At 46.0% G+C, this 27637-nt stretch overlaps 2 protein-coding genes across 5 annotated transcripts in view; one reads left to right on the top strand and one right to left on the bottom strand.

Annotated features, from left to right (window-relative positions):
* NAGK (N-acetylglucosamine kinase) lies at window positions 1-12110 on the top strand. 4 transcript variants are annotated; one of them, XM_055241944.2, is made up of 10 exons: window positions 1-2412; window positions 4178-4262; window positions 4417-4515; window positions 5354-5495; window positions 6066-6176; window positions 6907-7019; window positions 8974-9061; window positions 10024-10121; window positions 11002-11080; window positions 11787-12110. In XM_055241944.2, exons 1-10 carry the CDS (start codon window positions 2384-2386, stop codon window positions 11975-11977), a joined length of 1035 nt encoding a protein of 344 aa, XP_055097919.1. In that variant the 5' UTR covers window positions 1-2383; the 3' UTR covers window positions 11978-12110. The 4 variants fall into 4 exon arrangements, with proteins under 4 accessions (XP_055097919.1, XP_055097918.1, XP_055097917.1 ...); XM_055241941.2 differs by lacking the exon at window positions 1-2412 and adding an exon at window positions 2438-2540; XM_055241942.2 differs by lacking the exon at window positions 4178-4262 and having other exon boundaries at window positions 2314-2412.
* A 4533-nt stretch (window positions 12111-16643) lies between these two features.
* Window positions 16644-27637, bottom strand: part of PAIP2B (poly(A) binding protein interacting protein 2B) — a 118710-nt gene continuing 107716 nt past the window's right edge. Inside the window, exon 5 of the transcript XR_010115668.1 lies at window positions 16644-17115. The gene's annotated coding sequence lies outside the window, so the exon portion shown is untranslated. The remainder of the gene's footprint in view (window positions 17116-27637) is intronic.

Here is a 27637-nt window from a genome sequence, read left to right as displayed (position 1 = left end):
GGAGTTTCACTCTTGTCGCTCAGGCTGGAGCGCAATGGCACAATCTCGGCTCACCACAACCTCTGCCTCCTGGGTTCAAGTGATTCTCCTGCCTCAGCCTCCCAAGTGGCTGGGATTACAGGCACCTGTCACCACGCCCAGCTAATTTTTGTATTTTTAGTAGAGACAGGGTCTCACCACGTTGGCCAGGCTGGTCTTGAACTCCTGATCTTGGGTGATCCACCCGCCTAGGCCTCCGAAAGTGCTGGGATTACAGGCATAAGCCACTGCGCCCGGCTACTTTCTTCTTTAAATCAATTATATGGCCATTATTTATTTCATAAATAGGCACTCAGTGACTTTGAAATATTATGGTCCAGATAGAGACAACAGGGCTGTACAACAGAAATATGTAGGTCAAAATTTTAAATATTCTAGTAGCGACACTAAAAAATATAATAGATTGGCAAAATTAATTTTAGTAATCTGTAATCTTGATCTACTATATCCAGAATGTTATCATTTCAACATGTGATTCATATAATAGTGACTAATGAGGTATCTTACACTCTTTTTTTTGTACTAAGTCTTTGAAATCCTGTGTGTATTCTACATTGACAGGACATCTCATTTTGGACTAACCACATTTCAAGTGCCTCAGTATTCACATATGGATACTGTGTAGGACAGCACACACTAATTGGTAATGTAAATACAAGTTAGTTAAGATCTGTGAGGTACTTTATGGTTTCCAAAAGTCTTTTGGCATTTAAATCTTGCGTCAGCCCCAACAGGTGGATGTTTATCATTTCCATTTTGTAGAGGAGAGGCTGCAGCAATTACCTGTAGGTCACCCAAGCTCATCCAGCTAGTAAATGGTGAACTCCATTCTTGTCTTAAACCTGGGCACTTTCCCTTTTACTTGCTTGCCTAAACAAGCAATACAAAGACAAACTTAATATTATCATACACATACGTCCCATGGCTCATTGCAGTAGTACAGGAGAGAAACAATTATTTCAAAATCCACCTACAATCTAGTCTCCAAAAATCCTGCCCGGTTTAATTGCACCACAATCTATTAACTCTGTAATTCTAAAAACGTGTGTTGGATAATCTTCCAGCTCTAATGTGCTGTGAATTAAAAAAATGCCATAGGCAGGCATAAAAAAATCCTACCCTCCTCTATTATATTCTCCATCTGATATAGAATATATGATATACACATATTCTATAAATGAATACATGATATAGAGTCCATCATGTAGCGATTTACTTTTTACTTTTGTGAATTACAACGTGGTACGGTAGGAAATGAGAAAGCTTAAAAAGCCTAATTTCCTCACTAAAGCATAACCAAACATAGCAGCTTATTAGGGGTTTCTCCACCAGAAGATGGCAGGCAGTCAGGGGGGACAGAGTTCGACCGGCGACAGGCCAACTGATTTCCCCAAAGAGATGCCAAGGGCAGCTAACCGCCCTCCTGGCCCGCGAAGCTGCTCCTTGAGGGCCCAGAACTTCCCCGAGGAGCCAGAGGATGCCCTCAGGAACCACAGCTCTCCTTGACTTGGCCTGTATTTGCACCCCTAGGGATCCCATTCCCTTTCCCGACGCAGTGCAAGGAAGGCGAGCGGAATGGGGGCTGAAAGGCAATAAAAAACTTGTAAAGCCGTATCTGCTAGTTCTCCCGGTGGGCTATGTCCCTGCAAATATCCTCCACAAGAAGTAAGCTGGGTGGGTAGGAAGAGGTGAAGGCTCCCTCCTCAGGGCTGCCGGGACCGCCTCGAGGGCTTGTCTCTGTTTAGGTCCCAATTTCTCCCGGATCCGTATATTCACAAGAGCGCAGGGCAACAATCTAAGCGAGCGTTCGTGTGTGCCCGTGTGACTCGCCATCGCGTGGCAGATGTTCGGTAGAACATTACAGTAATTTCTGTTACAGGCCCATGGCCGCAGGTCCCTAAGCCCACACCTTCGCGAGGGTCTCGCCGAGCGTGCGTCACAACTATGCAGCCAAGAGCAGTGCGCATGCGCAACGTAACGCGGGACTGCCAGCAACTTCCGGGCGTTTACGGGCTGGCAGGGCAGTGACGTGTCCTAAGGGTCCTACCGACCTAGATACCCCTCTTTGGTTCCACCTCTTGGGATTAGTGTCCATCTCTGGAAGCAGGATCCAGGAGGACGGGAGGGGACCGCAGCCGCTCCACCTGGAGGAGACAGCCTGAGGGACGCAGCGATCCACGGCTCCTGCCGGCGACCCGCCCCACGCAAGCGCACGCGCACAGGGAGTCAGCTGGCTGCGCGGGAGGTCACCGGAAGCGGGGCGGTGCCCAGACAGCTGGAGGGAGGGAGGTGTCAGGCGGGGAGAGAAGCAAACGGCGGGACCAGCAGCGACGGTAGCAGCAGCATGGCCGCGATCTATGGGGGTGTAGAGGGGTGAGTGCGGCCCGGCGGAGGGAGCCTGGGTCCGAGGGAGGGGCGGAAGGCCGTGGCCAGCCTGCAAACTGGTGGCCTTGATCCTCGGCGTCCAGGCACTTTGGGCGGCGGGACCTTGCGGAGAAGAGGTGTGTGCACGCGCAGGGGCGCCCTGGAACGCACGGCCGTATGCTTTACGGGGACTCTGCCTGTGCAACAGCCACACCCCGGGTTGGGGATCCTTTGTGTTTCTTGGCGGAACCACGCCCCTTTCTCCCATGAAACACCCACTCCGCTGTCTTCAGCTGGAGAAGCAGCTCCTCTTCCCTATTCCTGACCTCGGACAGAGTTTTGCAGAACAGGTGTCAAGTGTGAAATTGCTGAGCGTGGGCAGGGTGGGGAGAAGCGGGACAAACATCTTGGCTGGAGGTTATCCGGGAGCTGGAGAAGCTGCGAGCCAGAGTACTAGGTTGTCCTGATGTCTGAAAACCGCTCCATCCCTGTTGGCCTTCCATGCTGCTTTCACTAGATTGCATTTTTCTGCTCAGAAGCTTGTTTACTGAACTTTTTGTAATAGCTCTGCCCCTGGGTATGACTATGGACAAGATATTTACCCTCCCTGGGCTACAGTTACCATATGTGCAAAGTGAGGATAGGGATAAATAAGATCGCTGCGTCCCTGCCAGTGGCAACATTCTGTGAATCTGAGTGTGAAATCAGGGAATAATGGGAGTTGCTGTCCTCTCAGCCAGGGCACTGTACTTTCGAATCTGTGATTGTTTTCACTTCTCTGGCAGCCACACCCCACTGCTGATTCACAGACCCCAAAGCCTTTTCACATGAATTGTTAGGAATGATCTTTCCCATCCTGTATCTGTAGCACTTAAAAAAAACAGTATAGGAGTGTGCATTCATCCTTGTTATAGTCATCTGTAAGATATGACCCATTTCTTACAGTTCATCAAGACATTCTTTTGGATGTTGAATCTGCCACCTCGTGTATTAACTACCCCCTTGAAATTTCATGTCCTCTTTGAGTTTGATGAGCGGTCTTCAGTGTCCTCTTCTGCCATTCCTAAAAGTAATGATCAGTAAAGAAACATATGTCCCATCACCACAGATCTCCCTGTGAACCACTGTGACCCCCAGTAATCAACATTTGAAGGTTTAGTTGCTTAAGTATGTATGAAGTCACCCTGCCATCTGGTCAGCATTTCTAGCAAAGGTGTCTTGAAGACCTTGGCAGCTGGATCTTGAACGGTAGTCTTTAGCTATTGTGAGGGAAGCAGAGAGATGTGCCATTTTTCTTAGGAGTGTTTGCTGAGCATTGCCTGTGCCAGCTCGTTCTGAGAGGTAAGTAAGTGATTGGGAGCTTGACCCAGTGGAGTTTGAAGTCTAGTGAGAGGTGGACACAAAGCCTCTGAACACACTCTTCATACAGAGGAGACTTTAATAACTTTGGAGGCACTGTGAAGGTTTAACTAATGGAGACTTAACTGATTCATTGGGGTGGGCCATACCTCAGAAAAGGTTTCAAGGACTAGGTGAAGTATAAGTAGAGTCTTGCAGGATAAGGAGGACATCCCCAAGGGAAGAGGAGTGAGAATTATGTTTCAGTTAAAGAGCACACAAACACTGAACCACAGAGGCGGGTTTGGGAGTGGTGATTGAGTTTGTTGAAGCTGTCTCCCCCATCACACTGGGCTCTACCAGTGTGGACAGCACAAGCTTAGCTCTCTCTGCGGGTTTTTCCGAGCAAGATCAAGTGCCCTCTTGTGTTCTGTAGGGGAGGCACACGGTCCAAGGTCCTTTTAGTCTCAGAGGATGGGAAGATCCTGGCAGAAGCAGATGGACTGAGCACAAACCACTGGGTAAAAACCACACTGAGGGGATCAGAGGGCTTGGTTCTGATTTTATTCTCTATAATTCCTGTTGAGGTGGTGGCTGGGGCTCATAGAGCAGCCTGTGGGGGCAACATAGCTTCTGTAAGCCTTTGTAACTCCTTCTTCCCTTGATTGGGACCAGCTGATCGGGACAGACAAGTGTGTGGAGAGGATCAATGAGATGGTGAACAGGGCCAAACGGAAAGCAGGGGTGGATCCTCTGGTACCACTGCGAAGCTTGGTGAGTCTGGGGTGGAGCCTGGGAATTCAGCCATCAGTGACGCTGAGACAGCTAGCAAGTTTGGACTAGATGAGTTTGATGACTGTAGAGGGAAAGGCCTCCAAGACTTGGTCCCTGGTGTCAAAACTGTCATAATCTCACCCAGTCTCATGGCTTCAGTTACCACCTACAGACTGCAAATGTGTTGGAAGAGCACAGGGCTTTGGAGAGCTGCCGAGACCTTGGTTTGAATCCCAGCTTTGCTGCTCAGTATCTGCGTAACCTTGTGTAGGTTACTCACCTTCTCTAAGCCTCAGTTTCCTCATGTGGAAAATGTGAATAGTAGCTACCTCAGAGTTGTTGGGAAAGTAAAATGGCATGAGACATTGCAGAGTGGTTAGTATAGTCTGACCCATAAGCACTCATTAAACGTTAGCTATTATTACTCCTGGTTCAGATCTTTCTCCCAAGTTGCGGTAGCTCCGGCTACTCCCTGGACATATATGTGAGATGTTCTGCAGACATAGGCAAACCTCATGTATGCCAAACCAAGCTTACCTCTCCATCTCCCCTCACCTTGCCCCGCTGCCTGATCTTTCTGTTAAGAGCACTACCGCCCTTCCAAGCTCCAAAGCTGGCATTGTTGAATCCCCTCTTTCTTCTGTCCATCCCCAGTCCAGGTTGTTCTTATAACCACAGCCTTCTGATGGGTCATTGTGTGGGGTGAAAGGAGGACTGGGGCTGGGTGAACAGGGTATGGCCAGATAGGAACAGGAATCAGGCATCAGGAGGGGGCAGGGGTTGAGAAAAGAGCTGGGGCTGGAGCTCTGCATACTCGCTCACCTCCTGCGTGGCCTAGGGCCTGTCTCTGAGCGGTGGGGAACAGGAGGACGCAGGGAGGATCCTGATCGAGGAGCTGAGAGACCGATTTCCCTACCTGAGTGAAAGCTACTTAATCACCACCGATGCCGCCGGCTCCATCGCCACAGCTACACCGGATGGTGAGGAAGTGGAGGGAGGGGTGAGAGTGAGAACTGGTTTTTTTGGGAAAGCCCCTTAGATATAGCTGACAAAACTTGTTCTGCAAATATCCAGAAGGCAGCCTGTCTTATATTCCCCCCAACTCCTTCAGTAGTTTAAGTCTCTGCCAGAGCAAGGACCAGGCAGCAGGAGGGAGGGCAGTTTTCTCATCTATAAAATAGAGGTAATTGTATTCATAAGACGGTTTAGGGTATGAGTGAATATCACTGTGAGAACAGGTCTAGCACAATCCCAGTAAAGCAGGTAGAGTCACTGGAAGACCGGCTGGGCAAGGAGCCACATTCCCTCTAAGAGGTGCAGGCCTTCATTTCTCTTTGTCCGCATAGATGAGGGCATTATGGGATCAGAGTTTTTCTGAGACCCAGGCCCTCACCCTCAGGCAGGAAACTAGCTGGGCTGTTTTCTCCTCTACAGGACTGGGTGGTGATTCCCTTGCCTGGGGCTGGTTTCTGTCCTGTCTTTCCACAGTGGCAGGCTGTTGCTCTGTGCCAGGCCTTGGCCACACTGAGCCTCCTATTCCCTTTCCCCAGGTGGAGTTGTGCTCATATCTGGAACAGGCTCCAACTGCAGGCTCATCAACCCTGATGGCTCCGAGAGTGGCTGCGGCGGCTGGGGCCATATGATGGGTGATGAGGGTTCAGGTGAGCTCACTGACTGGCCCAGCTCCAGGTCCTGGATCCGCTCCTTCCTTCACTCCCTGTCTTTCTCTCCCTACCCTTGGCTCACTGAGCCCTTGGGGCTTCCTGAGGACAACTCCTGACCCTGGCCATTCCACGTGCAGGGTCATGACTGAGATCATAGAGGTGCAAATGCTGGACGAGCTGCTGGCCCTGCTCTCCAGCAGCGACTCTCACCCAGGACTCAGATTCATCCCTCAGCACACGGGCCTGCCTGTGTTGACTTGCTGTCCTTAGGGAGGAGTTGAAACTGAGGGTAAGGCCATAGATGCCAGGAGATGCCATACCAGTCTGCCAGGGGAAAGGGTGTAGAAGCCCTTCCAACATCACCTCTTTCTAGGTAGCGCGTGTATATTTTCATAGGGGCCCTTGAGGTCCAGTTCATGTCAGTGACTCCAGTGGTGTTTGTGACAACAGACTGACCTTGTCTTATCCTTGGGTGGGAGCTGGTGTGACACAGCCTCACCTATTCTGTTTTCCCCCTCCAACTTTCCCTTATCTCGGTCAGTCATATACAGTTTGATAGAGACCCTCCCACCCCCCTCTCCCACCCCCTGCCACCCCTGGCTGGGAATCAGGAAACCTAATTTGTATAAAACTCAAGCAGATCACTAACCTGTCTGGATCTGAGTTTCCTTCCTCGTGAGCTCAGGATGACTGCTCGCATCTTCTTAGCCCTCTCTGCTCCCTGCAGCCTACTGGATCGCCCACCAAGCAGTGAAAATAGTGTTTGACTCCATCGACAACCTAGAGGCGGCTCCTCATGATATCGGCTACGTCAAACAGGCCATGTTCCACTATTTCCAGGTACTCCTCCTGCTCCCAGTAAACATGCACACCTGGGGTAGGGCAGTGAAACACTCCAAGTAAGAGTGGATGCAGGGGAGGGCCTGGGTGGGCCGGCAGGAAATAGGATGAGTGTGGGTCTGAGTTGCAGGGTGAAGTCATAGGTGAGGACAGGGTGCATTCTAGGAGGTGCATTCTAGGACAGGGCAGTGCATTCTAGGAGGGTGTCAGTCATGAGGAAGGGGTGGTTTGGGGACAAGTGATTAGCCAGACTTCATTCTTGGGCAGCTAGAACCTGCTGGGAGGTGAAAACAGATGGCATTCTAGGCTAGAATGAAAAGTGCAGGATGAGATCACAGGGCAGAGAGAGCAGGTAGAGTATGAATGCGTGCACTGGGCTGTGAGCTGCTTCTGGCCTGGATGGGTCAAGAGAGCCCTTGAAGAGGTGGACAGGGAGAGTTCTGGGGGAGATGCATCTTCCTCCTCTGGGCGCTGGGGATTGACTTCTTCTTGTCTGTGCTGTGTTCATTTGTGGTAAGTTAGGAAACACCTGCCTTTAGCGGAACCAGAGGTAAAAGGCGGGAGAGAAGGTGAAAGGGAGAGGACAAGGTTGATGAGTTTGATAGTTACCTGTGAGGCCCAGTTAGTCTTCCTGTCCAGCCATTTAGGTGGGCTGGGGCTGGGGCTGGGACCAGGACCAAGGAAGGAAAATAGAGATGCTGGGAAGTAGGGCCTGGATTCTCAGGGCTGAGGGATTGATGATTAAAGAGGAGCCCCGGCTAGGCCAAGGTGAGGAATAGGAGGGGACCAGGAAGAGAAATCACTTGATGGGCAGTTGTCATAGGAAGTGCAGTTAGTAACTGTTAAGCTATCCGGACTCAGCCAGTTGGTTCCAAACTCTACTGATAGGTCTACTGCTCCCTCTTCTATCCTTTAGTCATTCTTACAGGGTTGTTTCAAAGATCAGATGAGATAGTATATAACATGCTTACTACATTGCTGTAGGTGCTCAAGTTTTACCACCAACCCCTTCAGACATTTACTTAAAATGTATTCTGGGGGCCGGGCATGGTGGCTCACACCTGTAATCCCAGCACTTCGAGAGGCCAAGGTGGGCGGATCACTTGAGGTCAGGTGTTCAAGACCAGCCTGGCCAATATGGTGAAACCCCGTCTGTACTAAAAATACAAAAATTAGCCAGATGTGGTGGCGGGTGCCTGTAATCCCAGCTACTCAGGAGGCTGAGGCAGAGAGAATTGCTTGAACCCAGGAGGCGGAGGTTGCAGTGAGGTGAGATCGCACCACTGTACTCCAGCTTGGGTGACAGAGCGAGACTCTGTCTCAAAAAAAATAAAAAAAATATTCTGGGGAACCATTGGTTCCTCAGGACCTTAGAAGTGTTAAAGATGTTTAAGTTTTTTGGGATTGGAAGGACCTACCTTCTGTGGTCAAATAAGTTTTGGGAGAAACAAATTGATTTCTTGATTGCAGGACTTCTTAGAGCCTTTAATTTGCTAATGTGCATTGTGACTCCCCAAGGGAGAGTTACAATATGCAATTTTCCTGGATTCCTTTGACCAAAGAAATCTTTTCAAGAGCACCCAACCCAGCTATTCAGGAGGCTGACGTGGGAGGATTGCTTAAGGCCAGCCTAGGCAACAGCAAGACCTTGTCCCTAAAAAGGAAAAAAAAAAAATTACAAAAAAAGAGCAGCTCAAGAAACTATAGGAAACACTTTGGTGAACACAAATCTGTTCTCTGTGCTGCCTTCAAACTATAAGAAATAATGAAGTCCATGTTAGGGAACACAAATAACTTTTCTCAAATGAGAAATCTCAAATCCTTGTACTTTGGAGTTAAAAAAAATTATTCTAGCTTTTCCAATGGTAGAGACATTAGGAAGGCCAACTTTGGTGGGCAGATTGGGGATTTTCCTTTGCTTCTGATGACTCTCTTGTGCCCTTTCTCCTCTCAGGTGCCAGATCGGCTAGGGATACTCACTCACCTGTATAGGGACTTTGATAAATGCAGGTTTGCTGGGTTTTGCCGGAAAATTGCAGAAGGTACTGGAGGTGGGGTGGGTTTTATCTGGCTTTATTCTCCAGAGATCCCCAGTTGAGAGATTGAGTGGGGTTCAGACAGGACTGACAACAATTTTCCTCTCACCAAGTGACCTCAGTTCTCTGCCACCACTGGCCTTGGTGGTGGTGGGCCTTGGGGTGGAGGCAGAAGGGCACGTGGGTCGTGTTGACAGTTTTGTATTACCTGTGTTTTTTTCTTTAATAGCTCTCATGGCTTGCGTAGGCCATATGCCTGTTTCTGAGGAATTTATGAAGCAGTTGTCCTTTGGACAAATCTATAACTTTTTTTTCCTAGCCAATTACACTCAAAGAACTAGGGGATTATAGAGAGGTTAGGCATATTTTGCTGGGTGTCAGGAGATGCTGAACAGAGGGCTTGTATATCTGTACATTGCTCTTTCTCCACTGTAAGGTCCATCCTGCCTTACTTTGGGTTCCTGCAGCCTCAGGGCATTCTAGGGCTCTCTTAGATCCTGCTGGACTGAGTCCCCTCTAGAAAAGAACCAGGAACAGGCTAACCAACAGCAGACTGTTAGAAGTCAGTGGAGGGCACTGACAGGAGTACCAGCCAGCTGTTCAGCTAGGGTCCTGGGTCCCCAGAGCTGACAGCGTCATAGGAACAGACTTACAGTAACTCAGTGTGAGCTGGATGCATACTAGGTGCCAGTACATTCCTTTAGTGGGTGCTGCCCTCCCTTCCTGAGTTGGGGGCCTGAGTGAGCACCTCTGTACAGGGCACCCTTCTACAGAGGGAGGTAGCTGGTATGTTTGTCAGTGGAGACTTGCTTCTCCACCTGCCACAAGGCGGGCATCCATCCTGCAGTAGACTCCTGCTAGCTCAGGGTGCTCCCATGATGGCTGCCTTGCGACAGAGAGAGGATAGCCCTGGAATGGCAGCTCCCTCCTTTCTCACCAGTTCCCTTCTTCCATCCTCCCTACCCCAGGTGCTCAGCAGGGAGACCCCCTTTCCCGCTATATCTTCAGGAAGGCTGGGGAGATGCTGGGCAGACACATCGTAGCAGTGTTGCCCGAGATTGACCCGGTGAGTTGAGGTGGGAGTGAAGGTGGGGAGCTGCTGGGTGAGGGGTGGTCCTTTCCCACTGTGGATGGGACTATCCCATCAAACCCTGTGTAAATTGGATACTATTTTAAATGAACTTAGGGTCTGAGAAGCATTCTTGCAGAATGTCTGTAACAAAAAAGTTCTTTGGTCAAATGCCGCCCTCTGTAATTAGCCTGTAATCTGTATTTATATATAGTAAATTAGTTTAATGTACGTGCGTGTGTGTGTGTGTGTGCTGTCCCCTTTCTATTTTATTTTATTTTTTATTTTTTTGAGACACAGTCTCACTCTGTCAGCCAGGCTGGAGTGCAGTAGCATGATCTCAGCTCACTGCAGCCTCCACCTCCCACTCTACCTCCCAGGTTCAAGTGATTCTCGTTTCTCAGCCTCCCTAGTAGCTGGGCTTACAGGCGCACATCACCATGCCCGGCTAATTTTTGTATTTTTAGTAGAGACGAGATTTTGCCATGTTGGCCAGGTAGGTCTTGAACTCCTGACCTCAAGTGATCCACCCACCTTGGCCCAAAGTGCCGAGATTACAGGCATGAGCCACCGCGCCCAGCCTGTCCCCTTTCTTTCAGTTAATTTCAGTTCAGTCATGTTTCTGTTCATTTCCCTCACTTCTGTCTTTCCTTCCTCTCTATTGTTGCTTAACGCTTTTTCCTTCCTCTTCTCTCCTTGGCCTTTATGAATGTCTCCTATTTTCCTCTCTTTTTTTTTCCCTTTCCTGAGTCTGTCTACTGTTTCTTGGCTTGAGGGTGAGTAACTGGGATAGGCTGGGTTGGTCATAGGAAACTCCCGCCTTCAGCACTGGAGAGGCTAGGTTGCCCCCCATATCCATTTTCTGCTCTCCACCCAGGTCTTGTTCCAGGGCGAGATTGGACTCCCCATCCTGTGCGTGGGCTCTGTGTGGAAGAGCTGGGAGCTGCTGAAGGAAGGTGAGCCTGGGGGGAGGCTGGAGGGGCAAGGGCAGGGGACGGGGCTGGAAAGGAGGTGGCCCAGGAAAGCTGCTTGCCCCAGAGAGAACCTGCTTCCTGGACCCTGAGGCCTAGACAGGCCACTGATGCTCCCATCTAAGGCCCTCAACCTCACTCTGCCATTGAGCCCTTTAATGATGTCCCATCCACCTTCCTTGAACTCTTGAAAAGATGTTGTGTTCCAAATGATTTATTGAATAATAGCTACTTTTAAAAAGTTAAAGACAAATCAAACTTAAAATCGGAGCACTGACTGGCGTGTGATAACCTGTGGGGACATCCCTGGTCAACATAATTCTAGCTAGAAGAAAAGAGGCCTGGCTTCTTAGCCCTGGCAACCTTATGCCAGGCAGTTGGACGGTTTCCACTGGACATTCTGAAGTAACTCAAGGACTCCCATTGCTACCATGGAGTTCCTGGCATTGGGTCCTTTGGAGCTGAGAGGAGGGCAGGCCCCCTATGCTGCTGGCTCCAATACCCAAGATTTTTCAGGCTCCAATACTCAAGTACCCAGTGCACCCTGTGTGCTGGGGACTTGGCATGTAGGCCCCTCCAGCATCTCTACAGGAGTACCTCAGGGTCTGGGCGTACTTGTCTGTCTTCCTTCCTGGCCCCAGTACAGGTTGCTGTTCTCCTCTTATCTCTGTCCTTGTGTTCTTCCCTCCAGGTTTTCTTTTGGCGCTGACCCAGGGCAGAGAGATCCAGGCTCAGAACTTCTTCTCCAGCTTCACCCTGATGAAGCTGAGGCACTCCTCCGCTCTGGGTGGGGCCAGCCTAGGGGCCAGGCACATCGGGCACCTCCTCCCCATGGACTATAGCACCAATGCCATTGCCTTCTATTCCCACACCTTCTCTTAGGGGGCTGGTCCTGGCTCCACCCACTCCAAGCTCAGTGGACACTGGGTCTGGAAGGAAGGAGTCTTTTGCTTCCTTTCTCCTTTTTACAAAAACAAACATAGAAGAAAATAAACGCACTTTATCCATTCCCCAATTGGACTGCATTATCAAACACATGTGCTGTGTACATCCTCAGTGCACCTGCCAGCAGATATCCCAGAGGGCTCATGAGTGGATTTAGTCCAAGGTTTAAAGCCCCACCCCCCAGGTGCTCAGCCTGTGATCTGCATCCACTCAGCATGCACTTGGGCAGATAATTTGTCTGTGTGCTACCCTTCCCCATACATTACCACAGATATGCACTATGTGGCTGCCAGTTAATCTGTGACCTGTTTTCTCCTGTTGTGTCAAGTGGGTAACGGTCCCTGTGCGACCACAGTCACCAGAACCAAGTGCTCACCATTCAGAACATCACAGGGAGTAACCTTAGGTATATCACACCCTCTCCTGAGACTCCCAGCAAGATTTAGGGGCTAGGGTACAATTCTAGACTGGGAGCATCTTTACCTCACCGGATTTAGTAATTGCAGGTAAGCAGGACATTTTGCAGTTTTTCCTATGAATGAGTTCTTGAAAGGTTATGAGGATGGCTGAGATCCAAGAAGACCAACCAGGTACCGCTCACCTCGGTGGCCGACCTGGCTACTACTAGCCTGGCTCTGCTTACAGCGTGACACTTTGTGTTATGTGGCCCTGGGAATGAGGAGCATCAGTGAAGAACAGACATGATTCCTGCCCTCTGGATACCATAGTTCGGCCAGTGAAGACAAACCTGAAGCTTCGGTCCCACAGCCTGTGCTGCTTGGTGAAGACTAAGGACAGGAGTCTCGATCCACAATAGCTGCCTCTCCCGGTGTTTTATTAGGAGGCATGTGGATCCATGCCCTGCACACGTCAGTTCTCCAACTTACAGACGTAGTTATTCTAGAGTTTGTTTTCAAATAGGGTTTTGGCCAGGCGCGGTGGCTCACGCCTGTAATCCCAGCACTTTGGGAGGCAGAGGCGGGTGGATCAGGAGGTCAGGAGATCGAGACCGTCCTGGCTAACACGGTGAAATCCCGTCTCTACTAAAAAATACAAAAATTAACCAGATGTGGTGTCGCACACCTGTAGTCCCAGCTACTCGGGAGGCTGAGGCAGGAAAATGGCATGAACCCAGGAGGCGGAGCTTGCAGTGAGCCGAGATCGCGCCACCGCACTCTATCCTGGGCAACAGCGAGACTCCGCCTCAAAAAATAATAATAAATAAATAAAAATAAAATCAGGTTTCTGTCTACTCCCCTCCCCTGCCCTAAGGTATCTGATGATAATAGGTTAAGGATGGGATGGGGAATTTTCGTTTCTATTATACTAAACAGCTTGAGTAATTGCTGCTGCAGAGGTCCAGCATTTGCACTTGAGGGAGCTGTACGCTACAGCCGATAAGTTCTGATTAGGCCCTCTAAGACGTCTTGAACACTACCTTGTTGCCCAAGTCAGATGATGCTGTTCTTTCACAGTGTAGCATTCATGTAGAACACAATAGTAACAGCTCTCCTCCCATCAGCTCTAGCCCAGTGCTGCAAGCTGGAGCTTTGAGCAATAAGAACTCCACCCAGGTCTTCTGAAAGAACAGCCAGCCATCTTCACATCCAGCTATGACCAAATCACTGTGGTCTAGCACTCAGCAAGTCTCCAGTTCAGCACCTGGTAAAAAGCTTGCAGAGAGAACAAGGACACAGCAGAGGCATCTTTGCTATATCCCACAGTCTTGAAAAACTGTTGTTAGGTTATTAATGAGTGGTGAGCTTTGGAGATTTTTTTTTAATATGCTCTCAGGATGAGGACAGCATTTTGGTGAAAAGAGTTTATAACTACTGAGATCTACTTATGTTCTTCAGAATATGGCCATCACTTTTCCGTAGAATTGTCTAGACTGCAATTCCAGTTGGACAGTGGAGGTTTTAGTGGAGGAGCACATCTTGATTTTTTTTAATCCCAGCATAGAAGTGTTGAAAAACATGCTGAATAAAGGCAGTATTAAAGTGCATAAGGTCAGATGTGTTCCTAGTTCCTGTCACATTTAGGAGATGTGATGAGGTCACTTCCCAGTTATTAAAGCTGTATTAGGCTGCAGTGCAGAAAATCACAAGTGATTTTTTAAAATTTATTTTAGAGGTGGGGTCTTATTCTTGCCTAGGCTAGAGTGCAGTGGCACTATCATAGCTCACTGCAGCATTGAATTCCTGAGCTCAAGTGATCCACCTCAGCCTTCCAAGTAGCTGGGAGTACAGTCATGTACCACCACACCTGGCTAATTCTGTCATTTTTTTGTGGAGATAGATAGGTCTTGCTATGTTGCCCAGGCTGGTCTCAAACTCCTGGCTTCAAGCAATCCTGCTGTCTTGGGCTCCCAAAGTGCTGGAATTATAGGTGTGAGCCACCATGCCCAGCCCAAAAGTGATTTTTGCTGAGTTTCTCCCATTTTATTTTATTTTATTTATTTTATTTTTTATGTTATGTTATGTTATGTTATGTTATGTTATGTTATGTTATGTTATGTTATGTTTATGTTTGTTATGTTATGTTATTTAAGACAGAGTCTTACTCTGTTGCCCAGGCTGGAGTGCAGTGGTGTGATCTCGGCTCACTGCGACCTCTGCCTCCCAGGTTCAAGTGATTCTCCTGCCTCAGCCTCCCAAGTAGCTGGGATTACAGGCATGCACCACCACGCCCTGCAAATTTTTTGGTATTTTTTAGTAGAGTTGGGGTTTTGCCATGTTGGCCAGGCTGGTCTCAAACTCCTGACCTCAGGTGATCTGCCCGTCTTGGCCTCCCAAAGTGCTGGGATTACAAGTGTGAGCCACTGCGCCTGGCCTTCTCCCCCTTTAATTTTAAACTTATAGTGTCCCCCAACAAACTATCAGAAGCAATTCATGGGATTTTGTATTACCAAGGCATTAAGAGATGTATACATTCCTTTCATCTGAGCCCTGTGATGAGACAAGAGAGCTTGGAACAAGCATTGGAATGAGGCTAGTACTGCCTTATCTCTCTGTGTGATCTCAGGGATAGTACAGCTTCATCTGTCCCTTTCATTCAGCAAACATTTATTGAATGTCTTGTAGGTGTGATGAGTACTCTAAGCATTAAAAATAAGTACACCAAGGCCAGGCGTGGTGGCTCACGCCTGTAATCCCGACACTTTGGAAGGCTGAGGCGGGCGGATAACGAGGTCAAGAGATCGAGACCATCCTGGCCCACATGGTGAAACTCCATCTCCACTAAAAATACAAAAATTAGCTGGGCGTGGTGGTGCACGCCTGTAGTCCCAGCTACTCAGCAGGCTGAGGCAGGAGAATCGCTTGAACCCAAGAGGCGGAGGTTGCAGTGAGCCAAGATCGTGCCGCTGCACTCCAACCAGGTGACAAAGCGAGACTCCGTCCCAAAAAAATAAATAAGTACACCAGGCCGGGCACAGTGGCTCAAGCCTGTAATCCCAGCACTTTTGGGAGGGTGAGGTGGGTGGATCACTTGAGTTCAGGAGTTCAAGACCAGTCTGACCAACATGGTGAAACCCTGTCTTTACTAAAAATACAAAAATTAGGCGGGCATGCTAGCAGGTGAGGCATGAGAATGGCTTGAATCCAGGAGGCAGAGGTTGCAGTGAGCCAAGATCACACCATTGCACTCCAGCCTGGGCAACAGAGTGAGACTCCATCTCAAAAAAAAAAAAAAAAAGAATGTATCATTCATCTCTTCAAGGAAGTTACATTCTAATAAACCCTATTTACACAAAACTACATGTAACTATAGGATTTTAAAATGCTGTAAATAGGCAAGTCAGCTCCGGATCCACCAAGCCCCCCGCCCCCCCCCCCCGACCCCTTCCATTTTTAGGAAGGAGGCAAAGAAATGATAGGGCTCAGAGCAAAACCCATGGGTCCTGGGCTGGTCCCATATTGTCTTTTACCATATGATAAAGCCCCTCAACAAATCACTGAGAGATCTGAGTGAGGTTTCAGTTTAAATAATTAGGCATTGCCAAACCGTAATCACAACAGCAGGGACTACGGCTGCTTGGTAACTCCCGTAACCCCTGTACCTAAGACAATGCTTGACATATAGCAGGATGTGAAACTTGTTCAATAGTTGAAAGGCAGATACGGAATACTTGTTTTCTAGGTAGTAAGAGTCAGTTTTGCCCAGAAACAGGAAAACAAATGCCTAGTTTCCCTTCTAGCCCAAAGATGGCACTGCCTCTTTGTTCAGAGCTGTACGTATCATTGCCACTATTGGCTACCATGTATTAAGTGCCTATTATATGCCAGGCAGTATTTTAAAATTCTGTCATTATAGTTCCAGGGGAGAGGTGTTGCACTTTTACAAATAAAGAGGTTATTTGTAAATAAAACGCAGGCCAATGGCACAGAGTTGTGAAGGTGGAATTCACTCAGGTCTATCACTTCCAGCCCATGTTTTACTACTTTCTAACCCTATTTGGAAAGAAAACCACAACTAAGATTATGACCCATCCTGACACAAAAAGTTTCACACATATACACCACACATACCGCACACCCCTGCCCCCCACAGTATGATGACACAGTGACCCAACCTCATGCAGAAGGGTACCACTGCCAGCAAATGCACTTAACATTTTATTGAGATTTTCAACAGCTGCCATTTGGTTTGTATAGCAAATTTTTTTACAAAGTAATTTTTTTCCACTTTTGATATTTTTATGAAAATTATTTTCTTCAGTTTAAAAGCCCTGTCCCTCCCCCAAAGAAGGGTTAATAACTACCAAGTAATGATTAGGAAAAAAAAGCAAAAACAGCTTTTAAACACTTGTGAAAGAGGGTAAGCGTCCAAAGTCAAGACCTTCTGGGCCCAGTGGAGGTGCTGGGCTGCTCCGGGACACCATCACCACTTCACCATCCACAACATCCTCAAGAGCTGAGCAGCCCTGCACAGACCCTGGGGGGCTTCCTGTTCCGCAAGCTCCACTCCCTTTTTTCTTCTCCGTCTTTGCTGTTGGGCCTCCCCTCCAAATCTGCCTAACAAAGGCAGCACCATCTTTAATACCTGTGCAGCTTTGTAAATGGAGACAGCATACTCTATTTTGAAAGTTGAGAGATTCTCTGTCCAGTCTGGGAGAGGAAAAATTATCCAATGTAGCATGGATGGTTTCACTTTCTTGTCCACCCAGACACATGCTCATACTTATTATATGGATTTATCAGACACTTCAAAAGTTCTGACGTGTAGTAGCACAAATGTTCCTTGTAAAAAAGAAGTTGCAAAATTATAAAAATTTCTGCAGCAGTTCTGGCTCCAGCTGACAAAACTCATTCTGATAAGTAGTTTTTTTGACATGCACAGCAGCTTCCGCTGTAAGTCCTACATTCGGAGGGTTCCATTTAGACCACTGAAAGTTCAAATCCAAGTTTAAAAGACTCCCTGCTGACAAAATGTGGTATATCCATCAACAGAATTCTACTCAGCAATAAAAGGAACAACTTACCAAGACATTATATGTCATGGACAAACCTCAAAAACATTAGCTAAGTAAAAAAGCCAGACATGGCCGGGCGCAGTGGCTCACGTTTGTCATTCTAGCACTTTTGGAGGCCGAAGCGGGTGGATCACCTGAGGTCAGGTGTTCAAGACCTCCCTGGCCAACATAGTGAAACCCCATCTCTACTAAAGTACAAAAATTAGCTGGGCATGATGGCGGGTGCCTGTAATCCCAGCTACTCAGGAGGCTGAGCCAGGAGAATCGCTTGAATCGGAGAGATGGTGGTTGTAGTGAGCCGAGATCATGCCACTGCACTCCAGCATGGGCGGCTGAGTGAGACTCTGTCTAAAAAAAAAAAAAAAAAACAAAAAAAAACAGACATAAGACCACATACTGTATGATTTCATTGATTCGAAGTGTCCAGAAAACACAAATTTATATATAGAGAAAGTCTTCCTGGAGCTGGGGTGAGAACAGGATTAACTGTAAAAGTGCATGAAGGATCTTATTGGGAGGGATAAAATTGTTCCAAAACTGAGTAATACTTATGGCTACACCACTGAGGGAAGTTACTAAAATCACTGAATTGTATACTTGAAATGGGTGAGTTTTATGATATGTAACATATGCCTCATTAAGGTTTTTTTTGTTGTTGTTGTTGTTTTGTTTTGTTTTAAGTGAGGCAGGAAAATAGGGTTCGGAGGCAGGGAACATAAGGCCAATTCACACTTCACCTGTGACAGGAAAGATCCTCTCCATAGGGCATAGACCAAGTAAATGACTGTAACTTTACTTCATCCTCTCCATTTACATAGGGCTTACCCCAAGTAACCAATGGAATCCTCTAGAGGGTATTTAAACTCCCCAAAATTCTGTAACTATGCTCGGGCCCACTCCCACACTGTGGAGTGTACTTTCTTTTTCAATAAATCCCTTCCTTCCTTGCTTTGTTTGTGCATTTTGTCCAATTCTTTGTTCAAGATGCCAAGAACCCGGACACCCTCCCCCATTAACAAAAGGACTCCCTGCCTCCCAAACCATCCTTCAAGCATTAAACATTTTTGAAGGCTCACAATCAACAGGAAAGAATAATTACTTAGTGATGATTTCCAGAGTGAAATATTTTACTGTTTTACAGTAAGCACATTTTAGTATCTGTACACTAGTAAAATGTTTTTAAGATTTTATCTCATTTTTGTCATATTAGCCTAAAATATTTATTATTTTTATATAAAAGATAGGCAATAGGAAGGTAGGATTGGGGAGAAAACTCAACAAATGTCACAAAGGAGATTCCTAGTAACAAAATGTGAGGGAGCTTTTTCTTTTAAAATAAAGATGGTAGATCTGTCCCTTTACAGATTTCTCTCCTGTCCCCTGGGACTGGGGAAGGTGAATCTCCTGCCTGACACTTTGTAGAGATTAGTGTATCCAGCTGTTCTATTCCCATGATTCCTCTAAAAACCAGACTGACTGGGAATGGCAGTAGGGGTTTGGCCAGTGAGGGCAGGTGGCCAAGTGGTGTGCAGGAAACTCGCATGTTTCCCTGGGTTGGCTTCCTGCTCCCCTGTCCCTGTCACCAATAGCAGCTTCAATATGGGAGAAGATTAAGACAAAGGAAAAAAACAAAAAACCGTTTCCAAATTATAACCAACCAAGTCTGTGTAGGAAATTCACAAGGCAGCAGAGCAGAGGCTGCAGAGGTGCTCTGTCTACCGGGAGAACTAATGATCCCTGTGAGCAACGCAGGGTGCAATGAGTCACACGGGGAAATGTGGACAGAGGCAGAAGGACATCAAGGCCCTCACTACACACCAAATTAGAGTCAATCCTCCTGTTCTTCCCACCTACTTCTGAAACTAATGACGTCCACGTTATCCCAGAGGAGAGCGGCTAGGGACACTCAGTCCTTCCCAATATGTGGACATCTCCAAATCTTGGTCAAATCTGTCAGATTTCTAACAGTTCCAATACCTCAATATCACCTAAACTGAGAAAGATTATTAGCCCATGATGGTGGGACCCTTACTGAAGAAGGCCTGCCTCCTCCTCACAGTAGGGTAAACTCCTGGGTTCCCGATGGTTCAGGAGCCTGGGCTGTCATTTGTCTACCTGGGGTTTGTAGCAGCCCTAATACAAGAAGATTCATTCATGCTGTTTATTTTGGCAGCCTCTTCACACAACTTTCCTCTCTAACACGTGTTAATTGTCAGAGTATTCACCTCACCTCCTTACTTCCCAGCTTCTCCAAAATCAAGGGAATAGCAATAAACAATTTGGAAAATGCTGCTTAGTATTTTAAGCCATGGTTAGCATTATAACCTTAATTAAAGAGACCCCAGGCTGAGGTGGCCCACCACACCCAGCGTATAATCCCAGGACTTTGGGAGGCTAAGGTGAGAGGATCTCTTGAGCACAAGAATTTATGAACAGCCTGGAAAATACAGCAAGATCCAGTCTGTACAAAAAATTTAAATTAAAAAAAAATTAGCTTGGCGTGGCGGTGCATACCTGTTGTTCCAGCTACACAGGAGGCTGGGATAGAAGGATAGCTTGAGCTCAGGAAGATTGATGGAGTCTTCATGAATGAGATTGTTTTCCTATAAAAGAGGCCTCAGAGAGCTGCCTTGCCCCTTCCACCATATGACGATGCAGGGAGAAGCTACTATCCAAGGAGAAAGCACCAGCTAGAAGGAAGCTGACCTTCACCAGACACCAAATCGGCCCAGCCTCCAGAACTGAGAAATTTCTGTTTCTTTATAAGGTACCCAGTTTATGGTATTTTGTTTGGGCAGCCTAAATGAGCCAATGCAGTGGGTAAAATTTATGACATGATGGCTCTGGGTCATTGGGAACAGTGAGGCAAGTTTCTTGAACAGCTTTGGCAAGCAAGTTGTAAGTCTTGAGAAATAAACTATTTTAGTTGGTTCACTCCCAGAGCAAGTGTTTCCTGGAGTAAGTACTAAGTTCTTTTTTCCCGATTCCAGTAATGTGTAATACAAGGACAGGAAAGTACTTTGGTATCAGTTATCCCAGCTGAGTGCAAAGGACCACACTCAACCATACTGGAGCAGATCAAAAGGCTTTAGGAGGCACATGTTAAAGATGGTGAAATTGGGGCTGGGCGTGGTGGCCCACACCTGTAATCCCACCATTTTGGGAGGCTGAGGCAGGCAGATCACGAGGTCAGGAGTTCAAGACCAGCCTGGCCATCATGGCAAAAACTCGTCTCTACTAAAAATATAAAAATTAGCCGGGCATGGTGACACACGCCTGCAATCCCAGCTACTCGGGAGGCTGAGGCACAAGAATCGCTTGAGCCCAGGGGATGGAGGTTGCAGTGAGCCAAGATCATGTCACTGCACTCCAGCCTGGCAACAGAGCCAGACTCTGTTTTTTTTTATAAAAAGAAGATAAAATTGATGGCATCATTTAAGAAACAGTACATCTTGAGATAGGGTAAAACAATTGAGAGTTTGGGGTACATATATAACTAATCAAGTAAACAAACAAAAAACAAACTTATTTACTCCCCCCCTCCCCCCCGGCCACAAGTAAATTATTTGCAGGGAAGGAAATCATAGTATATTACATGACCCTGCTGTAATCATACATGGTAATAATAACAGAGTATAATAATAAAAACACCTAATATACATCTAACCAAAATTATTATGTTTGGAAGATGGAAAGAAGAGAATGGGTTGAGTGTGTGAGAGATAACACACCAGGAGAAAAGAAGTTATTCAAAGAGAGACAAATGTTATCTTCCATAGAGGGGAGTCAATAGAAAATACAAGGAACCAAAAAAATCAAGAAATAGTAATAGAAGCATGTTATTTAGTGATATGAAGGTAATTTTTTTCTTTTTTTTTTGAGACAGTCTCTCACTCTGTCACCCAGGCTGGAGTGCAGTGGCATGATCTCGGTTCACTGCAACCTCCACCTCCTGGGTTCAAGCAATTCTCCTGCCTCAGCCTCCTGTATAGCTGGGATTACAGGCATGTGCCACCACACCTGGCTAATTTTTTTTTTTTTTTTTTTTTTTTTTTTTTAGTAGAGACAGGGTTTCACCACATTGGTCAGGATGGACTCGAACTCCTGACCTTGTGATCCACCCGTTTTGGCCTCCCAAAGTGCTGGAATTACAGGTGTGAGCCAGTGCGCCCAGCCGAAGGTAAATACTAATACTTAAAAAAGCAGTTAAAATATTTTAAACGGATTGTGTCTGGAGAGGGCAGAATGGGAGAAGGGGGGAGTAGGCAGTGGTACTCAAAGATTGCCTTTTTTCCATTAAAAGTCTTGAGAAGTGTTTTATTTAAATTATGTGCATACAAACTTTAATACAATTTTTTTTTTTTAATTTAAACCTGAAAGACAAAAAAATTGTCATTTGTAATCTCAAGCTGAGATTTGGGACCAGGACTATGAGAAATAAATTTGTGTTTTTTATAAGGTACCCAGTTTATGGTATTTTGTTATAGCAGTCTGAATGAACTAAGACAGTGGGCAAAATTTATGACATAATGGCTTTGGATCACGGGTCACAGTGAAGCAAGCTGTGGTCTAACTATTTTGACCCACTTTAGCATATCTTTTGTTACAAACAAACTTTCTTAGACAAACTGATGTTGAGCACACGTCAAAGTTTATTAGCTTTTTAGCAAGGGAATCTGAAAAGAGTGCCTGGTGCCAGGTCTGAGAGGGCATGGAAACTGGAGGGCCATATATTGGGGAAGAGAATGCTTACATAAGCAGCCAATTTTTAAAATTAAGCAACTTATTAGATTAAAAATGCAGTTTCATTTCATATGGTCATAAAAACACTATGTTTGTAGAAAGGAAATCGGAAGCAAAAAGCCCAAGAAAGAAAAGCAGATGATAAGGAAACACCAGTGTTCATTAAGTGAATAACCAGGGTTTGGTCCCCTGATGATTCAATTCACATGGAAGCATGAGTGGTCCCCAAACAGCTCAGAAGCAGAGTGTGGAGGAGGCCTGTCTTTGCATAGTGAATGCACATGTTGCAAATGAAGTTGAAGAGTCAAACCATTTGTCCGTTCTCTAATCTTGGGACAAATATTTTTGATACTTCACACAAAAGTAGAACCAGACAACTAGTAACAGTAAAAAACATTTTGGGTTTCCAGTTTCTAGAGTGATAAAACTATAAAACAAAGACCAGGCGCGGTGGCTCATGCTTGGAATCCCAGCACTAGGCCGAGGTGGGCGGATCATTTGAGGTCAGGTGTTCAAGACCAGCCTGGCCAACATGGTGAAACCCTGTCTCTACTAAAAATATAAAAATTAGCCAGGCGTGGTGGTGGGCGCCTGTAATCCCAGGTACTCGGGAGGCTGAGGCAGGGAGAATTGCTTGAACCTGGGAGGCAGAGGTTACAGTGAGCCAAGATCGTGCCATTGCACTCCAGCCTGGGTGAGAGAGTGAGACTCTATCTCAAAAACAAACAAAAAACAAATGAACGACAATCCTCAACAATCAGATTAGTATTTTAACAATTCCATCTTGCAGTGTGCTGTGGAGATGTCTCTTAATGGGGAATTTGTATGTAACCCCAACTCATGCTGAATATAATGGATTATGTAGATAGAGTATCTGATTTTTCCTGATACACTCCTGAATTTTATTTGCTATGTTTTTAAATTTTATTTTTCCTTTTTTTCCTATGCATACCCATTTATTTGATATTTTTAAATTTAGGATGTATGCATTTAAAAATATTTTTGTCAGGTTTTGACTTGAAGTTCTGGGGCAGCATAAAATGAACTGGGAGAGCTCTGAACCCCTTTCTGTTTTCCTGGAATTGTTTAAATAGCATGTGAATTATCTGTTCTTTAAAGCCTTTGTAAAATTCAGTTATGGACTTACTATTCTATAACTGAAGAATTTTACATTCTATAACTGTTCCTGGTGACTTTTCAATGGCAGAATTTTAATCACAATTTCAGTCTCTTCTGTTGAAATTGATCTATTCATGTTTTCAACTTCTTCAGATAACTTTCATAATTCATACTGTGCTAGGAAATAATCTATTTCTTTTGGATTTTCAAATATATTGCTATGGAGTAACATGTACTATTGTACAATTATTTTATTTTATTTTACTTTATTTTATTTGAGACACAGTCTCACTTGTCACCCAGGCTGGAGTGCAGTGGGGTAATCACGGTTCACTGCAGCCTTGACTGGCAGTGGCATGATCACAGCTCACTGCAGCCTCGACCTCCTTGGCACAAGTGATCCTCCCACCTCGGCCTCCCAAGTAGCTGGGACTACAGGTGTGCACCATCATGCCCAACTAATTTTTCTATTTTTTGTAGAGATAGAGTTTCACCATGTTGCCTAGGCTGGCCTCAAACTCCTGAGCTCAAGCAATCCACCTGCCTCGGCCTCCCAAAGTGCTGGGATTACAGGCATAAACCACCATGCCTGGTCAGTTTGTACAATTAGTTTATAATCCTCCCTAGATTTTTATTATGTCTTCTTTCTCATTCCTATTAATCTATGTTTTTGTATTGTCTATTCCTAGAGACGGGCACGTATCTTATTTTTAAGCATCTTTAATTACTAAGATGTTTAGGTTTATAATATTTATTGTATTGTACATTAAACATTCCCTGTGTCCCACAGATTTTGGCATGGAATGTCTAACCTTTCATTGTTTCTAGACAGCTTATAATTTTCCATTGCAGGATCCAACTAAAGCAGTACTTAGAGCAAAATTTACAATGCTGGGTGCCTATAAAAGAAAAGAAGAAAGGTCTCAAATCAGTTACTTCAACTTCCACCTTTAAAAACCAGAAAAAGAAGAGCATGGCTAGGCACAGCGGATCACGCCTGTAATCCCAGCACTTTGGGAGGCCGAGGCTGGTGGATCACTTGAGGTCAGGAGTTTGAGACCAGCCTGGCCAACATGGTGAAATCCCGTCTGTACTAAAAATACAAAAGTTAGCCAGGCATGGTGTCACCCTGTAGTCCCAGCTACTCAGGAGGCTGAGGCATGAGAATCGCTTGAACCCAGAAGGTAGAAGTTGCAGTGAGCCAAGGTCCCACCACTGCACTCCAGCCTGGGCAGCAGAGCAAGACTCTGTCGAAAAGAAAAGAAAAGAAGGAAGGAAAAATGAAGGAAGGAAAGAAGGAAAGAAGGAAGGAAGGGAGGGAGGGAGGGAGGGAGGGAGGAATAGAAAAAGAAGAGCAAATTAAACCCAAGGTAAGATGAGGGAAGGAAATAATGAAGATCAGAGTGAAAGTCAGTACAACAGAAAACAGAAAAATAATAGAATCAATGAAATCAAAGTCTCGTACTTTGAGATCAATATAATTGATAAACCACTCATCAGACACATTATCACACAGTTATTGAGAAGTTTCTGTGAGTCTAGAATCTGAATGTGACCTCAAGGTGTGCAGTCAAGGTGTCAGCTGAAGGCTCAACTGAGAGAGAATGTACTTTTTTTTTTTTTTTGAGATTGAGTCTCGCTCTATTGCCCAGGCTGGAGTGTGGTGGCACCATCTCAGCTCACTGCAACCTCTGCCTTCTGGGTTCAAGTGATTCCCCATCTCAGCCTCCCAAGTAGCTGGGATTACAGGCGTGTGCCACCATACCCAGCTAATTTTTGTATTTTTAGTAGAGACGGGTTTTCATCATGTTGGCCAGGTTGGTCTCGGACTCCTGACCTTAAGTGATCCACCAGCCTGGGCCTCCCAAAGTGCTGGGATTACAGGTGTGAGCCACCGCACCCGGCCTGAGAGAGAATGTACTTCTAAGCTCATGGGGTTGTTGGCAGGACTCAGTTATTCCCAGGCAGTTGGACTGAAGGCCTAAGCTCCTCACTGTTGGCTGGAAACCTCCCTCAGTTCTTGGCCACACACACCTTTCCATGGGGCAGTCGACAACATGTCAGCTGGCTAGAGCAAGCCAGCAAGTGTGGGAGTGGAAGAACACCGGCAAGACAGAAGAGTCTTTATGCAACCAAATCTCAGCAGTAATATCTCATCACCAGTGTCACATTCTGTTGGTTAACTGGATGATCAAAATAAGACTTTCAAGCATAAAAAATATATAAAATTTGTAAAGTTATATGGGAGAGTTGGAATGGAAGTTAAATTTCAATAGGTAAAATGCACAAGGTACAATTTCTGACCCTTAATGAAGAGCTTGTTTATGGTATATTATTTTATTATTTATTTATTTATTTATGAGACAGAGTCTCACTCTGCCGCCCAGGCTGTAGTGCAGTGGCGTGATCTCTGGCTCACCGCAACCTCCACCTCCCAGGCTCAAGCGATTCTTGTGCCTCAGCCTCCTGAATAGCTGGGATTACAGGCGCCTGCCACCACCCATGGCTAATTTTTATATTTTTAGTAGAGATGGGCCTATGGTAATTTGTAAGTGGATAATGGAGGGTTTCAAATTGCTATTGTATTAATATTCTACTATACATGTAAAAAGACTGATGAGACAGTTTTGTTTTAAAATGTCAGTGTTTACAGTACCCCAGAAATTATATACTTCATAATTATTTGAACTTGTGATAAAACAATTTTTTGTCACATTTGTTAAAATGAGAAAGGAGGCATACAATTTTTTCCTAGTAATTTTATGAGGTGTGCAAGTCTATAACTTTGAAGCCACTGCTCCAAACCACCATGCCATGTTGCCTGGTTGTCTTGAAGGGTATGGCCAGGCTGTTGTTTACACAACAAACATCTTAACTTCCTAAAATAGTCCTTGGCCCATCTGCTCCCCAAAGTTTGCATAGCAGTTACTCCAGCGTCTCTCTCATTGGGCCCCTCGTTGTGACTCCCGCACACAGTGTTCCTCTCTTGTTCTCCAGCTCAGTAGCCCCTGCACTCTGCTCCTGACTTCTGTCCCTCAGGGCGCCCCTGAGACGCAGGGCCTGGTCTCCCACTCTGACAGCTTATCTCCCGCGGGAGTAGCCCCTGAAGTCCTGCACAATGACATTTCTCATTTTATTTCATGTGGATTGGGGAGTCTTGATGCCTCATAGAATTGCTTTTTACTAGACTGCACAGTATGCCATTAGTCTGCACAGAGACATTATAAGAAAGAAAGCACTATTTGAAATGTGTTCCTTATTTATCATAGGGGTGCTGTGGAGAACACTTTTTTTTTTTTTTGAGACAGTCTCACTCTGTTGCCCAGGCCAGAGTGCAGTGGCACAATCTTGGCTCACTGCACCCTCCACCTCCCAGGTTCATATGATTCTCTTGCCTCCGCACCCAGCTGTTGAGAACATTTTCTATAAGCTCAAAGTGTCTTCTCTATGGGAACCTGAGGAAAATACTCTCTCGGCTCTATTGGGTAGAGTTGGCTTGTCTTAGACAACAAGCTAGCTTTTATCTTTTGGAACCCATTAAATTTGGAATTAATTGTGCTCCTGTGTCTGGCTACTAAGATCAGAGACAAATGTATGGCTGTCGTTTGGAAATTGCACAGGCACTGATAAAGTATGTTACTTTACTATCATATCCTAAATTTCTATTTACTGTGACATCTAAAATCTATTTTATTGTTGCATTGTATGTATCTTTGTAATGTACATACATATATAGTGTTGCCCTCAAATGAGGAAATGTTGTATAAAATGCATTCAGAGCCAAAAGCGAGTGAAATGTTGAACTGCATTTTCCATTGTCTTCTGCTGCAGTTCATATTAAGCTATGTTGCAGAAATGAGTACTGACTGAGAAGACCAGCACTTTAACTGCCAAGAGTCTTGGAAGCGACATTTACTTTGTCTCCCAGGCTGCTAGCTCAAAAGACAGATTTGGGCATAGCCTGACTGATCTTGTCTTATGGGGTAGATTCACATTAACCAAACTCATTAGAGATGGATATATAAAACAGAATTTCATATTATGAGTTTGTAATGAAAGATGTATCTGTCAAGTAGACCTCAAATGCTGGCACTGACATGTTTGATGAAGATGGAATGACAACAAAGGGAGTTAATATCATGCCCAACAACAGGAATACAAAAACCCCAGGGCACAGGACACACACATGGGATGGTGTGCTCAGGGATGGTGGTTAGAAAGGTCCTGCCAACCTCCAGCTCTCTGGGCATCTCTCTTCTGGC

The sequence above is a fragment of the Symphalangus syndactylus genome, chromosome 14 (assembly GCF_028878055.3).
Source record: "Symphalangus syndactylus isolate Jambi chromosome 14, NHGRI_mSymSyn1-v2.1_pri, whole genome shotgun sequence".
Lineage (NCBI taxonomy): Eukaryota > Metazoa > Chordata > Mammalia > Primates > Hylobatidae > Symphalangus > Symphalangus syndactylus.
The sequence above is the reverse complement of the archived record's forward strand: the minus strand, read 5'-3'. Positions and strand labels throughout refer to the sequence as shown.